The following is a 16,512-nucleotide window of genomic DNA, read 5'->3' on the forward strand; positions in this document are numbered from 1 at the left end:
CCGCCCCTTTTTGATTTCACGTTATCCGCGAGAACACGTTTCACATCGTTTTCTCCCCTCCCCCGTCCACCCGCCGACGAATCAGGGGCGAGCGAATCGCGGTGTGCTGCCAGTTGGATTTTAACGAGATATGGTTTTTTTCGTTTCTGTTTAGTACGACAGTTTGTGACCGGCGGCGGAGACAATTTGCCCGGTACGTAACTCACAAATCTCTTTTTTCTTTTTCCTCATTACGCGCCCTTCGGCTGAGAGAAAAAAAAAGAGAAAAAAAATTGACTTAATGAAGAGCAGCCGTTTTCCGAAGTGATGTGCGCGCGCCTCGTCCGCGACCTCGTTTTCCGCGCGCGATCTCATATCGTCGCGTAGCGCGCTGGGTACGCTTCGCCGGTGGTGGTTAATAAAACAGAAACGCAGAACTTACGAGCGCCGATTTCCTCCCGCCGGCGGGGGGTGTAATCGAGCGGAGTGGCGCGCGCGGAATCGAAAATCGATCTGACGCGTAGTACCGGCCGGGACGTCGTCGCCGCCCTCACCTTGGACGGAGTCCGCATGTGCGGATTATTGACGGCGACGGTTTTGTCAAAATTAATCTCGACTCGGAGGGAACGACGTTCCATCTCAACTGGAGTTTCGAGCGCCTCGTGGCAAATATTATCCGCTCGACTCGACGGAATTGTCGCGGGATCTCGGAAATTTTCCAAATTAAACGCACCGGGAATATCGGGAATGAACTAGCGAGCCGGCCGCGCCGCAAAATTCCAAGATCGCAACGAGGCCTCACGGCGATCGATACGAGGAGGAGACGAGGAGAAGATGGAGGATCAGAGATGCATCTCCAGCGAAATCGGACCTGGCGCGCGCATCATCCAGTGTTTCCCCCGAGCGCCACTTTTGTTTCTTTACGCTTTTTGTCATTCGTTATTGATTATGATTTGCCATTACGATCTCTCGATTCTACTGACATTTACGTACGTGTATACGCGATCGAATGTACTCGCTTTGTTTCTTTATCACTCTCTCTCTCTCTCTCTCTCTCTCTCTCCTTGTTTTATATATATATATATCTCTTTCACTCTTTCTCTTTTTCGTTTTCGTTTTTGTCTACCCGTTATCAGTCAATCGACAACGGACCGCGATGATATCCAATCTCCGCGAGATACATCTACGGGCAAAGTAGAGATTCGAAAGAAAGACAAAAAGACGTCCACTCGACAACGCGTTGTCGGTGTGTGTGTTAGTAAAGAAACGAATCTGCGCGCACCGAACCACTCGCTCTTCAGCGACTCTGCGATCATTTCTCTGCAGCGAGCTTAACGAAACACAAAAAAAAAACCTCCCTCGTCCCACGTGGACGCGGGAGCGTTCACGCAAAAGTCGTCACTTTTCCGCCGTATAACCGATGAATTCGCACCTGTGAATTCGCCGGCTGCGTCGCACCGATGCTGTCTGAATATACATGCGTATCAATAAGGAACACGCTTAATTGCAATTTACGCCGGCGATATTAGCGTACGGGATATCGGGTGTGCCAGCGGAGCGATAATTGACGTGCTCTGTTGTGTCAGGATAATTAAGTGGTCGCGCGAAAGTTAATTGAAAGCTCGTTAGCAGTTAGCCGCTCTCATTGCGTTATTCATCATTCATGATCGAGTGGAGAAACGTGTCAGAGTGTCTCTCATCGGGGAAACGAAAACCGTGGACAGGACAAGACGGGTCGAGAGACGGACAGGAGAAAGGAAAAAAGAACTCGAGTTCAACTTCGTTTCATCTCTCTCGCGGACCTCATTGTTTTCTCTCTCCACGATTTCTCGCTCACTCTCGCACAGCGCGAACCGGAAAAAAAGGAAAAGGAAACTCGCGAAGATCGATCGATCGATCGGCCGGCCGAGGCCGCGTATCGGCGGCGACAGTCTGAAGGAAAAAAGCGGAAAAGAAAGAAAGAAAACGAGAAAAACGCGCGCTGCGTCGCACGTTGAACGGCGGCCCCGCCGGCGCAACCCCGCAATAACGAGTGTGATCTTGTGTGTTTCGCCGATGTCGGCGCCTCGACAGGCCTGTCGAAGGGTGTCGGCTTCATAAGGTTCGACCAACGCGTCGAGGCTGAGCGGGCGATCCAGGAGCTGAACGGCACCATACCGAAGGGCTCGTCCGAGCCGATCACCGTCAAATTCGCCAACAATCCCAGCAACAACAACAAGGCGATACCGCCATTGGCCGCCTATCTCGCACCACAAGCAACTCGTCGTTTCGGCGGGCCGATCCACCATCCAACCGGCCGCTTCAGGTACATTCCACTGTCGCCACTATCCAGGTACCTACTCGCCTCTACTCGCTCTACCCAAAGGATTCTCTCTCTCTAAAACTTTCCTCTCTTTCTACTCTCTAACTTTTCTCTCGCTTTCTTCGCGTTTTTTTTTTATCTGTCCCCCTCTGTCTTTCTCTTTCTCCGTCCGCTTTTTCTTCTTCTTTTCCTTCTTTGCCTTCGGTAATTACTTTTGTTGAACTTGAAGCCATAAGATGCAGGCGGCTCGATCGCGTCACTGAGCGTGGTGCGACCGCGCCGCTCGTGCACCAGGCATGGCTTTTAAGTCGACTCGCGCTAGAGAGAGAGATGCCGTGCGATCAATTAACGCGATTATTAATACGAATATCGACGTTTGCGACGAATCGGTATGTCGCGTTCACGCTGTCTGAATTAAGCATCCCGTTGACCGCACGTTATTGTCTCTTCTTCCACTCTTGTTTTCTCTCTCTCTCTCTCTCTCTCTCTCTCTTTTCCTATTGATCGATTCTCTTGTGATTCTTTAGCTACGAACTGAGTTCTCTGTCGAGCTGTCTTCTTATCCGTGAATCTCTCCTTGTTCATCCATGTATCTATCCAACTGTCTGTTTATTTGATTATATATTTATCCGTTTAGTATCTATCTAATTCTCTTCTATCTATCTATCTGACTACTGTTTATCTTTCCTCCTTCTCTCTTTCTCTCTTTTTCTCTTTCTCGACACACACACATACACACACAGACACGTGCAAACATGAATACTCGATTAGATCGATCGATCACTCGTACACATATTTTTCCTCACTGTGACATATACCGGTTTCTTATTAGAACATAATATTTTTGCATATATCGCGCGCGAAAATGAATAATTCTATAGAGAAAACATACAGTAGAGTTGTAAAACACCACTTATAAATCTTCCACTTCGGGAATCTGTTGTTTAATTCGAAAAGTCGTTAATTTTTTTAACTAGATTTTTAGAACAATCGGACAGTGAAATCGAAGCAAGGCGTCACGCTGTAATAACGCCGTTTTTTCGTGACAAAATAATTAGAAGCGAGCGGTACACTCGTCGATCGGTCGATCAGTCGGTCTCAATCATCCTCTACATTCATCGTGCGAGTTATTCGGCACAGAACTCCTCCTTTGATATCAGCTATATAATATGCATCGAAAAGAAAAACACGTCTATCCTTCATCTTAAGTTGTGACTGTGCACGCTCTGTTACTTTCCGATAACGTTGCTCGAACTTTCGCGTTACCTTATTCTCGAAATTCTCGATATTAAAATATTTTTTACTCGGTCACACACGAGGAATGATCGGCGCGTGACATTTAAATGGAGAAACACATTTGCTACTGTTTTTTTCGAGATACAATCTATTTCTATTTCTATGGCATTTACTGCTGCGACCGTCGTTCGAGATACAAATACGCGTGCCACATTCGACCTCGCCAAGTTACTTATCTGTTATTACCCGAAGTAACTCGAGGAGAGAGAGAACGAATAAATGAAAAATGGACGAGGAGAAATTCGCGAGCCGAAGGAAAACATTTCAGAGCTGTAATCTGCGGGGAACCGGCGCGATAACTCCGTTTTAGATGAAAGGTCTTTCCGTCCTGCGATCGATACTTTTCCATTAAACTTGCATATTGACGAAACAGTCAAGGGCGATTCGATCGGACAGCTCCATGACCTTAACGAATAATGGATCCATTTTCGGTGTAACTTCACGCGGCACCGAGGAACGTCGCTTGGCCCTCCTTTATTATTTGCACTCACGGTTTGCCTTCCTCCAATCGCGATCGTGCGTATCGATATTTGATTTCTGCCCTCCCTCTCCCCTCCTTTGTCCTCTCCTTCAGGACCAACGATCAACGAATCTCTTGAGACGGATATGAAAACAATCTCAAGATACCTCTCTGTTCAATATTTAATTCGTATGAGACGTGCGGTACGGCGAAAGTGCGCGTTCGATCTCAGGGAGATCAAACTGATCCTTGGTCGTTCTCGAAATATGGAGGAGCAAGGAGCACACATACACATATACACACACACACACGACAGTCCCGCATTTCGATGCTCGTCGTCAAGCGTACGGTATCACTTGAACCGATTGGTGTGTGCGTGTGTGTGTGTGTGATATGTGTAGCGTAAAATTAACGTAGAACTGTTTCTCTCCCTCTCTCTCTTTCTCCCCTTTGATAATCGGGACACGCCTGACGACAAGTATACGTTTTAATAGAATCCCAAGGACTGTCGCGAAGACACTCACTCACATAGGCTCACATAGACTCATCTCTCTCTTTCATTCCGTGCCTCCCGTATAATATACGCATTAAGTCACGATGCTCGCTATCGACAGCGATCTAGTTACACGTACGATCCATGCACATATCCACACACACACATACATACATATATACACTGAACGATCTTCGCGAATTTCGCCGATACGAAAGGAGACGATATATACGCACTATACATCTTCATTAGTCGCACGTGTCAGGGTCCGTTTCTGTGTGCTCGAGAGGTCTGGAGAGATAAAAGCCGCCGAAAAAAGTCTCCGTGAGACTCGTCTCACTGACGTTCGATTGTTTGGTTCTTTCGACAAGTACAAAGCGTTAACCGAGTGTAGACGCGCTTTGCTACCGCTTTGTCTTTCATTATCCCCCTTTCTCCCTTACGGCAGAGTGGCGATGACAGTTGTTAAGCTGTCAGCGTTGAAGGACACCGTGTTCCTTTGTGCGACGAGCAGGACTCTAGATTTCCAGGCGAATCGAACGGTCGTTGCATTTTCACGCGTTGCATTGTAACATCTGCAAAAGTGTAAGTGCACAACTCGAGATTCCCCGTTCGAAATCGACCGTCTACGTAGCGTCTGAGGTCGGCAAAACGGTTGAAGTAACGTCGGATTTCACCTTCTTCTTCAATTTGTCAGCTTTCACGGTATATTTTCTTAATTTATAAGTATGATTTTGAAATATGAGTATCGATTTGTGATCGATTTGTTATATTGCTTCTTTGTTGCGTCTTTTACGGTCTTTCCGGTGATTGAAGATACAGTTAACGATCCCAGCAACGGTTATGCCACTGCCGCGACGATAATCCCATTTTGCTTCCCTTCACGATAAGGAATCGAAGTAGCCGGCGCCATAAAGACGAATCCCGCCTCGATATCGTTCGCTTTACATGTAAAATTGTTCTTCGGATCGTTATCTTCGCGTATCTTCGTGATATTTCTTGTTTAACTTTCCGATAACGCATACGGTATAGCATCTGTGTGGCGATCATGTAATTTTTCCCCAGGAGCGGAAAAGTGAACCCTACGCTTTTGGTAATCATGAAATTTTTCGAATTACGGAAATGTGGAATTCTTTATATTTTCGCTCCTACGGAAAAGTTACATGATCGTTACCCCGGATCTACGCTGCGATCGTTAACAAGCAACAATCGGGAAAAACGGAGCGCGCTCAGTCGAAACGTAATCACGAACCGCTTCGCTCCTCCGAATCTCGCATTGCATCCCCCATTATCTCCTTTACGGGATAAATACGCACCGCTACGTAGAGGGTAGAAAACCGGAAATACAATGATTGGCACAGGAAAGCGCCCGACTTATCCCGACTTTGGCTCGATCCCGGAGTATCTCTCTTCTTACGTTGTTCTTTTTGTGTTTTGTTTTAGCACTGGCAAGGCCATGCTTGCCATTAACAAAGGCTTACAGAGGTCAGTATTTTTTTCGTTACTACCACTACGTTTCCTCCTGATTTCCGTTTATTTATTCCGTTGTGTGGCTTCGTTCTCGCTCTTTCTCTCTCACTTTCACTCTCATTTTTCATTATCTCTCTCTCTCTCTCTCTCTCCATCTCTCTCTCTCTCTTTCTCTCTCTCTCTATCTATCTATCTATCTATCTATCTATATGTTTCTCTCCCTTCTTCGACTCGTTACGAATTCGATACCTAAGTATCGCGTAATAATTTATTGTCGTTGAAACAAACGCGACAGAGAAGAGATTGCTCATAATATGTATCGTTCATAATTGTTGTCTCGATCTTGTTTTGAGTCGTCTTTTGCGTTTCTCGCGCGATCGTTTGTTCTCCGTGACGTAAGAGATTCGTTGCTGATTTATTCCAGGCAGTCATAATTTCGTAACGGGGCCCCGTTTTGTCATCACACTTGCATTCTTCACGCCTTTTCGCTTCGACTTTGGTTCAATTCAGTTATGCAGACACACAGTGGTAGATATTATCGATGTCACGTATTATTGGGTTTACGCAAAACAAGCCTCCTTGGTTCTCCGTTCTATCACTTGTTTATACATAGCGCAATTTGCAATCCGCTCTTCTTTTAACAACGATTAAACTGCGACGACACACTTTGCAGCGGCAACGGCTTATAAAATACTTTAGAGTTTTTCCGTCGTTCGTACGTATTGCGTGACCGCAGAAACAGCTTTTGTTCGCGACGGTACATATATATATATAGTGATAAACGGGTGGGATTGACAACCCCCGAGCGAAATGTGCAGCGAGAAAATGTTTTTACACGATTATATTATCGCGGTTATCGATATTTTGTTGGAATTTTTTGCGTCATTGAAATGTTAAAGATTAAAACATCACCATGTAACTTGCTCGAGAAACTCTTATCTCTCTGCGCGTACACTTGATCCTGAAGTCTCTGCCGACAAAGATCCTCCATCCATCATTTACTCGCGATTTCTGTGTAAAATATTTATGCCTTTTCTTTTCACGCGAAAAAAAAGTTTGAAATAAACGAAAGAACCGGCGATATTTCACCTCCCTCCCCGGAAGTGTACGTCTCCCTTGAATCCTCGTGTACATACGAAGAGTCATCCGGATGCAGACACTCGTACAAGTATACATGTGTGTACATAACGCTTAATGAACAGCGAGATAGACTCGCGCGCAAGCAACGTGATGTTACCCTCCCCCTCATTTCCCCATCCTTACGGCTCCATCATTTCTTCTTTTCTCTTTTTTTTCTCACCCCCCTTCACACCGAAACACACAATACACAAAGCCGCACAATTTACGCACACATACACACACATGCGCGCGCGCGCGCGGAATTAATTAGACGCGTGCACGCGGTCCTACAGACACCCGATGCACACGTCTCTGCGCGCACACACATCCACGAGTTACACGGAGACATATTCCACACACATACACACATATACACGTTTACTTCGCGGTAATACGGAACAACGTTCGTGACGAATGCATACGTAATTACTGTGGCCTCGGCATTATACTGAGTACTCACCGAGATGTGCCCTGTTTTAACGCGGCTTGTGACGTCAAGTAGGTACGTAGAGATATTTTTACAACTGTAAATACCCCCCCCCCCCCCCCCNCCTTCCTCCCTCACTCAGGTACCGTTGTACGGGACGTGTACCGCATTATAACTCTCCCATCTTTCTCGCAAATTCTCGCTTGTCGGTTCTGAAACGGTAAATGTGTCCGATCAATTAACATTAACGGTCGATATCACGCTTCGTGATTTTTGGCGAAAGAAGCGTCACATCCAAGGAGACGGCTTGTGTTTTTCGAGAAACACGTTCTCTGTACCTATGTGTGTGATCTTCGTCTTGTTGTGCATGCGAATGTGTGTGTGTGTGTGTGTGTGTGAATGCGAAGTAACAAACGATATTATATACCGTCACATCTTTGTTCTTCTCCCGATAGACATTACGTTTGGATTGATAGACGCTTTACCGATGGAAACGCATGTGAAATTTGCGTTGTAAGAGTAAAAGAGCAAGTTTTTCTTGCGTTTGTTCGGTTAACGCGATGTACTTGTAAATCTTTATCTCGCTGTCCGCTGAAAACGACTTGCATTCTCGTGCGTTACTTGATGTTTCATTTTTTCGTCCTTCTTCATTGTACAATTCGCTTGTGTACTGTTGATGTTCCCATTACCTACTATTTCATATATAGCGAAATTTGCAATATTGGTGAATAAAGATTTGCGTACGATTGTTTAGTGTCGTTTTTTCCTCGTTACTTACAGGTTGCGTTAAAAAGGAGTAACCGGAACTTTATCGTGAGAACAGCGTGGTGAAACGCAACTTTTTAACGCAACCTGTAAATTCGGATTGTTAAGATAAATCGAATTTTCTCGTATTGTATGTGTATGCGTCGATGTTAAAAAGATACGTATTTTCCTATAGAACGACAATATGATAACATGAGGTCGTGGCTTTTTTTTTCTCTAATTTTATCCTTTGCACTGAAAACCCGTTTACGTTTAGCTAGCAAATTCGCCGTGTTGAGCGCACGAGCGAAGTTGACACTCGTGTTGTACTTTGTATATGTGTCTACCGCATGTGCTTTTCCTCAGCGTACATTTTGGATGCATGGAAGAAATCTGCACGCCAATCTGTCGTTATATCACTTGTATTACCACTCCGTCACCCCGTATGTCATAGTGCATTGAGTTGACACGGTACAAAAGTACCAGTTCTCTTGCGTAGTCTTTACATGTTACCGCACATTTTCGCCACGGTGTCGTCGTCGTGTATAAGTGTCTGCGAGATCACGTGTCAATCTATGTGAATAAGGAGATCCGACGTTTTGACAGTTCCCACGCGAAATAAATATTCACATTCGATATCTGTGTATGTGTATTCGCATCACTATATAACACGTTCAATCTCATTGGGATTGCGATATACTGTGCGAGTAGCGTATATAACGTAAAAAAAAAACCCTTATTTAGATGTACTCTCTCTCCACTCAGAAAGGCGGAATAGTTCCAGCAGGTATAATTATAGCCCGAACGGTGCTCAAACGTTCTATCCGTGACGAGACGCGAGAACGATAATAAGATATATAAAATAAGAGCGGTGACACGGAGTATTTATAAAACTCACCGTTACTATTTAGAATGTGCCTCTTGTTGTCACGCGTTCTTCGAAAATCGCAAACGTTCGCACAGAGCGGGACACAAGTAAAGAGAAATTCCGAGAACGAGCGCGCGAATTACCGCGCGCGCAATATGTTCCGCCGAGTTCCGGAAATGAAAGAATCAAGTCGGGAAAATCGGAAGCTACGAAAGTACGCGCCGCACGAAAGACGTCTCTCGCGAATGCCGACTCCCGACGGTCGTTTCAGCATCGTTCGCATCCTCCGGTGCGCGCGGTGAGTCCGCCGCCGCCACCACCTCCTCCTCTTCCACACCTGCCCCGCTGTTGAACGCGACGATGTCCGTTTAATGACCGGTGCGGCATCGTGTTCCAGGTACAGTCCGTTGGCGGGTGACCTCCTCGCGAATTCCATGCTACCCGGTAACACGATGAACGGCGCCGGCTGGTGCATCTTCGTGTATAACCTCGCGCCCGAGACCGAGGAGAACGTGCTGTGGCAGCTGTTCGGGCCCTTCGGCGCCGTCCAGTCGGTCAAGGTCATACGCGACCTACAGACGAACAAGTGCAAGGGCTTCGGCTTCGTGACGATGACCAACTACGAGGAGGCGGTGGTGGCCATACAGAGCCTGAACGGCTACACCTTGGGCAACCGTGTGCTCCAGGTCAGCTTCAAGACGAACAAGAGCAAGACGGCGTAGGACGAGCAACAGGCGGCAGCGGCGGCGGTAGCTGCGGCCGCGGCCGTGGCGGCGGACGCGGCGGCGGTAGCGGCGCCTTATCATCATCGTCGTCATCGGCTGCTACGTACCGCGGTGGTGCAGCTACCGGTGCCGATGCCGGGTCACTTCTACAACAAGAGGGGACCCGGCCAGATGCCGGGCGCGAGCCCCGGTTCCAACATCAGCGGCAGTCATCACGGAGGCGGTAATGGCATTTTCCACGGTGCCAAGGGCCAGCGGCAGCCGTTCCTCCAGCGCCTACCGTCGCGCATACACGATCTCACTCGGGCGATCGAGATGGCCGTCTCGGGAGCGGCGAACCCGGTGCAGCAGCAGCAGCAGCGTCAGCACGCGCAAGCCAAGCAGCAGACCTCCCTCAAGAACAAGCCCAACAACAACCGTCAGGCCGGCGGCAAGAAGCTCCAGCAGAGCGAGAAAGCGTAGTTGCGAGGAGTGAGTGTGTTTATGTATGTTGTGTGTGTGTGTGTGTGTGTGTGTGTGCATGAGAGAAAGAAAAATGAGAGGACAAAATGAAACGTATGAATGTGAGTGCGTGCGTGTGAATGAGAGAGAAAGAGAGAAAGGAAAAATTGAAAACTGAATAAACGCGGAGGGTAATAACGAGAAAAGCCGCGTGCGAGAAAGAGAGAGAGAGAGATAAACCCGGGTTAATGAGAAGATGGTAGGCGTCGAATCGTTCGACTGTGTCCGATAACGTTAATCGCAGTACTGAAGCTGAGCCGACTATACGCGTGCTGAAAGCTCAAATTTCCCTCGACGGGGGGGGGGGACAAACATGCGCGGAAAGGTACGACATTATTAAATGCGCGCGCGAGTCCGTCGCGTCGTCCTCTCTTTCTCCTTCCGTACCTCCGCCGGCGCTCGCCGCCTCGCGCGTTTCCGTCCTCGCGTTCGACCGCGGTCGAGGACGCGACGTGGTGACACGGCGGGAGGACGAGACACCGTCGGCATTCTCCCGTTGACGCGCGTTGACAGAGAGTGGAACGGACGATGATCGAGTCCGTGACGACGGAGGAGGATCGCGAACGAATGTCGCCGGGAAAGTCTCGTTTCCCGCCGCTCTTCCGGACGTCGTCATCGACGCGCGAGGACGATTCGAAGACACGAGGACTCGGCGGAAGATCGGCGACGAGGGCACGATGGGAGACAGGCAGGGAGACAGCAGGGGCTCGCGCTTCTTTAGGACTTACGCGGCTCGCGCACAGTGACCGATCGCGGGTCCTGTACATACATATTACCGATTTATATGTATATGTACGTGGGGACGCTCGTGGGCCACGTGATGCCCGTTCGTGCGAACGTTTCCCGCAGGATCGGAACGGCAGGATTGGGAGAGCTCGAAGGGCTTAGGTGACGGGGCGACGGCGAACATGCCGACAGCAGGGAGCGAGCACATATATAGAGGGGAAGGAGGGGGGGGGGACGGATTTTCCTCCGTAGGTTGACGACGATGTGTTGTGGCGTCGAGAGCCTCCGCCGGCACTTTCGGCCGATCTTCTTTTTTTTTTCTACTTAACGTACATCCATGAGACCGGGTTAGTCACGACGATATCGGGCTGTGAGACTGAATCACACGTATATATATATACACACACACACACATACACACATATAATACGACACATGCGTACGAACACGTGCATACCGGTACACGTACTTACATACATGAACACACATATACGTATATACATACACGTGCATACACACACTCATAAATGCACGTACAACTAGAAGAACGATCAACAAAATGCGCGGCGTTGAGAACGGCGGGCTGTCGTGGATGAATAATAATGTGTTGCATCGGGCCTCTCGAGACGACGCGCTGTACGCGAGAACTCGTCGCGGGAACACGTGGATCACGTGACAGAGAGCACCCTCGCGCTTCCTGGTCCGCGAGCGAGATGAGTGAGAAAGGGTGAAAGAGCGGGTGGGAGAGAGTGAAAGAGAGAGAGAGAAAGAGAGGGGGGGGGGTGAGAGGAAGACGGAGAGGGGAAGTATTAAAAAGAAATGCAAACTCAGAAAAACACACACACACAGTGCTTAGTAGTAGGTGGTTATACATACTCGTTTTATGCATAAGTTTTAGAGAGTATTAGCGTCGTGTGTATGAGAACGAGAGAAAGGGAGAGACAGAGGCGGAAGAGGAACGGGAGAATGCGATGAGGGTATTCAAGTGTGAAGAAAGCGAGAAAGAGAGGGAGAGAGAGAGAGAGAGAGTGTGTGTGTGAGGAAGAGACGAAGAAACGTATTTCGCCGATACACTAGGAACGGAATTGGGAGGGGGGGGGGACGTTTTGACACATACCAAAGGTATTATTAATTAATTAAACGCAGAATTCATCGCGATGAACGTCGCGACCGAGCTATAAAGTTACGAATGGGCCGGATGTTGCGCGATAATGACACGCGGAGTCGAAACGTCGCGAGGGAGAAAGAGAAGAATGGGAGCCAAAGAGAAGGAGAGTATCCGGGAGCAGGGCTCGCACATACGATTTTTCGAAGGCGCGACCACGAGGAGAAAGGGAGAACGGACTTTCACGGTGCGCGAACACGCGGGGTGTACTTGACGTAACCTACTAGTTGGAATTAAGATGCTGCCGTTCGAGCACGGGCATCCGGAGGCACACGTGTATTTGTTCTCGGAGGAGAGGCTCCGCGGGCGGCGCAGGACAGTAGAGAATCTCGAGCGGATCGATACACACACGGAGAGAGAAAGCGACACGAGAACCCGGAGACCCCTCGAGGGAGTCGTGTCGCGATACGGCATGAGATAAAATCAACAAAAAAAAGAAGAGAAGAGCAAAAAAGAGAAGAAATTTATTAAAGCGTTATTGTATTATGTTATTATAGTTCGCGCGCTAGACGACGCCGCTATTGGCAGCTTTCAGCCTCGGATACACGCTCGATCGTCGTCGCTGATCCAGAGATGCTCGTCGCCATCGCCGGTATCATCTAGTGTGTGCGCGTACGCGACGATGCGCGTTGACGTGGCTGTTCCTTGCCCTCTTTTTTTTCTTCTTCTTTTTCTTCTTCTCCTTTTTTTCCCCCTTCACTTTTCTCGACGTAAGTACTTAGGTGTGTGGTCGAAGGGAGAAAAGAGAACGCGCTTTTTCTGGCAAAGACGGACCAGCCCGACTCTCGACAGTTTTCCCCCTCTCCCCGCGAAGGCGCGCATCCGGGAGAATATTTTACGGTTACGATTACGCGGCTTTTTCACGGCCTTTTCTTCTACGATGGATTTCGTGACGAGCAAGAGAGAGAGAGAGAGAGAGAGAGACACTGAAGGGATCAAAAGTGCGGATTCTCGTCCGATAGAAATCCGGTGGAGCGCCTCCTCGTTCTTCTCGAGCGCGCGAGGGCGAATTTCGGACGAATCAACGGCGCGCGATTAATCGCGAGAGACTTCATCATGTTTGGTTTTCACGCTCTTCATCGTTGATCGATATATATTGCACGTTTTTCCGCGAGACGCTTTCGAGGAGAGTATATGTTGTCCAAAAATGTCGATATACGGGGGTAGGGGAGAGGAGACGCGGAACGATCTTCGTGTTGTCCTGTGCGAAAACGGAAGAGGGGGAGGGGGGGGACACACGCTCTCTTTCCTGCGTCGTAGAGCGGACGTAGTGATCGATGATCACGGAAGACGCGCACACATTTCGCTAACTTTGTTCGCTTTCCTCTTCAGAGCCGGGGGGAGCCCCGGAAGGGTGGCGAGATTCTCGCGTTCCTGCCGCATGTACTTCGGTGGACGGTGTGCACGGTGTAATGTGATACAGATTTAATAGAACTAATTCAACGTTCGATCTCAAGTCAGGTTTAAGGAATCACGCAATCTAGTCTTACGTGCAACCCCCACGCAACATGCCACATGGCGCCGACCATTGTCGGCGCGACTACGCGCTATCCTCGTGTAAACTTCACCGCCCCTTGAGAGAGAGAGAACAAAAGGAAATTGAGAGAAAAAGATACCGCCGGGATAACGAGCCGATACGAGGGGAGGGGGGAGTAGACACATGTATCACGAGGAATGCGGCTAAGAGGAACTACGCAAAATCCTTGGCGATCCGCGTCTTTCTCTCTCTCACACCGACTCGCGAGCGATCTCTCTGTCGCACCTTTCCAAAGAACAACGAAGCAACTATGGCGAATCGATCGGCGTCACTTCTCCCGAAGTGAGCCTCAACCGTGGCCGAGGGCACGTCGTTGGTAGTCTCGGGAGATCGACGGACGGTGGAGGCGAGTGTGAGAGAGAAAGAGAAGGAACGGATCGGCGCGGAGTACTTAATTAGCGAGTGAGGCGACACTCGATTAAGGGTAGCTTTAGTCAAGGAAACCAAAAAAGGATTACGTATGTGTCATACATATATATTTATATATATATAGTGTACCTATTTGTATCTAGTCCGGGGAATTCGGGGAGAGTGGCGAGGACGAAGCTCTTTATGTCTCTCGCTCGAGTTTCCGTCCCGCGCGACTCTCAGCGTGTATCTCCCAGTGCCGCGTTTTTCTTTTCCCTTTTTTTTTTCTTTTATTGCTCCGTATATATCGAGCAATAGTTTTCGGAGCCGCTGGAGGCTCCCCCGCCGATCGCCCGCCCCGAGGGAGACGCGTGGGGTCAACGTGGCGAGACTCTGATAAAACACTAATAGCAGCGTAAGTTGACGCGCCGGCGAGCGTGTTCGTTAAGAGACGTCGTCGCGCGAGTACGATAAAAATGAGTGATAAAAGAATTGCAAGCTGATCGCGCTCGCTGATCGGAGGATTTTGCGCGGCAACGACGATCGGCCTTCTCTCCCGTGTGCCAGTTAAGAAGCGCTCAAACGCAGTTACGTTTTCCCGCGCTTTCAGCGCGTATATCGCCCCCGAGTACCCAGTGTCTTGTACACTCGAGTCAAATTGCTGAAGAGAATTGGCTACCGCAGGTAAAAACTAGCTGTCCGTGTGCGACGGTAAACAACTCGGTTCAGTTATCAGAACTGGTTTTTAACTGTGGGAGCTCAAATTCTTGTGACTATAGTCGTACACAGCTACGACTGTAGTCGTACGCGAGAAATAAAAAGAATTGGTTCCCAAAGGCTAGCTAGATCTGGTATACGATATTTCGAAGTTGTATTATTATGGGCAGCTTTTAGCAATGGGAGCCATTTCTTTTTTCCCGTGTAATTTGTTATGTGGTACTTGCACTGCGAAAATGGCTGCAATGGCGCCGTCCGACGGGTGATCAAACGATGGACACACACACACAAACACACATATCTCATGCTGTGTATGTGTGTGTGTGTGTGTGTGTGTGAAGAAAAGAGGAAGGAAGGAGGGGAGATGACTTTTTCGCGGTATTTGCGTTGCAAGTGTCACGTGGGGAGATGGACAGATCGGATCTCGACAGCATCCTCCAAACATCAGCGAGCCGTTATATCCGTTTTTCCTCCCCACACATACACACACATACATACACATACACACATACATACAGCGTTTGTCTCGCGTTTATTATGTGCAGTTACATTTGCCATTATGACAATGATTCTTCTCCTTCTCGCTATTATTATCGTACGATTATACTTATTATTGTGGTTACTATTATTATTGCCATCGTCATCGTCATTATTATTATTATTATTATTATTATTATAATTATTATTATTACTTATGATCGTGTATATTTTCTGTGTTTCTCGTCTTGATAGCTACGTGTAACCCTCTAACGCCTCATTATTGCCTACTCTCTCGTGAAGCCAGAGGAGGATTAAAAGGGAAGAAAAAAAGAAGAAAGATACTTTACCGCTCTCACTTCATTTGCTCACTTTAACACATCATCGCTCTACTTGTCGCCACTTTCTACCACCCGCTTTATAACTACTGTTACTACTTATACCGCTATCGCTGTTACCACCATTACTACTACTACTACTATAACTACTACTACTACCGCCGACTATTTATTTATTTATTTAATTAATTATTAAATAACATAATTATTATGTTTTATTTAAGGATTAAACTGATTTGTGTTTGGTTCAAACGTCGTTCGTTTTATTTCTTATTAAAATGTTTCAGTTGCCACACCAGATCCTGTCCTCCCCGTTATCGCCGATCCGTCCCTCCAGCACCCCCCCCCCTCTTCTCACTGATTACGTCCGACATTCCATGATCTCCTCCTGACATTCCACGAGTCACAGACTGATGTAGTAGTATCGATGTGTAATGTTACGGCGAGCCGCTGCGACCTCGATGCACGAGACACGCTCCTGAATCCTGGTTCGTAGCGTCTTTATTACTAGCGTGTTATTAATTAGTACATAGTCAGGGGCGCCGACGAGTTGGGCAAATCGCTCATTAAACTCGTCGCGTGACTCTTTACAGGGCATGCCAGAAAATACAGTGTCCAGACTGCTGCAAATAGTTAAGTAGCATACAAACGTTTTAACGAACTTAAATGCTATTTATCGTGCGTTTGCATTATTGTCACTTTTGCTACGTTAGACACGTCTGTTAGGGTTAGAAAGGTAGATGCTACGTTTACGAAATCGCTGATATATACACATATATATGTATATATATATACACAGAAAAAAGTGCTGTACAAATTT

The 16,512-nt window shown here is 47.9% G+C and overlaps 1 protein-coding gene across 13 annotated transcripts in view; it reads left to right on the forward strand.

The window, feature by feature from the left end:
* Window positions 1-15,838, forward strand: part of LOC106747730 (ELAV-like protein 3) — a 51,789-nt gene extending 35,951 nt beyond the window's left edge. For 4 of the 13 annotated variants that reach the window (XM_014625576.1, XM_014625575.1, XM_014625577.1 and 1 more), the window contains exons 5-8: window positions 155-193; window positions 2,053-2,311; window positions 5,974-6,015; window positions 9,556-15,838. In XM_014625576.1, the coding sequence (XP_014481062.1) occupies window positions 155-193; window positions 2,053-2,311; window positions 5,974-6,015; window positions 9,556-9,880 (665 nt within the window). In that variant the 3' untranslated portion in view covers window positions 9,881-15,838. Of the gene's footprint in view, window positions 1-154; window positions 194-2,052; window positions 2,312-5,973; window positions 6,016-6,424; window positions 7,155-7,618; window positions 7,622-9,555 lie in introns of those variants that run through there. The other 9 variants (XM_014625578.1, XM_014625581.1, XM_014625587.1 and 6 more) reach the window with 9 other exon arrangements.
* Window positions 15,839-16,512: the final 674 nt, after the last annotated feature.

The sequence above is a fragment of the Dinoponera quadriceps genome, unplaced genomic scaffold (assembly GCF_001313825.1).
Source record: "Dinoponera quadriceps isolate SergipeBrazil2010 unplaced genomic scaffold, ASM131382v1 scaffold1395, whole genome shotgun sequence".
Taxonomy (NCBI): Eukaryota; Metazoa; Arthropoda; class Insecta; order Hymenoptera; family Formicidae; genus Dinoponera; species Dinoponera quadriceps.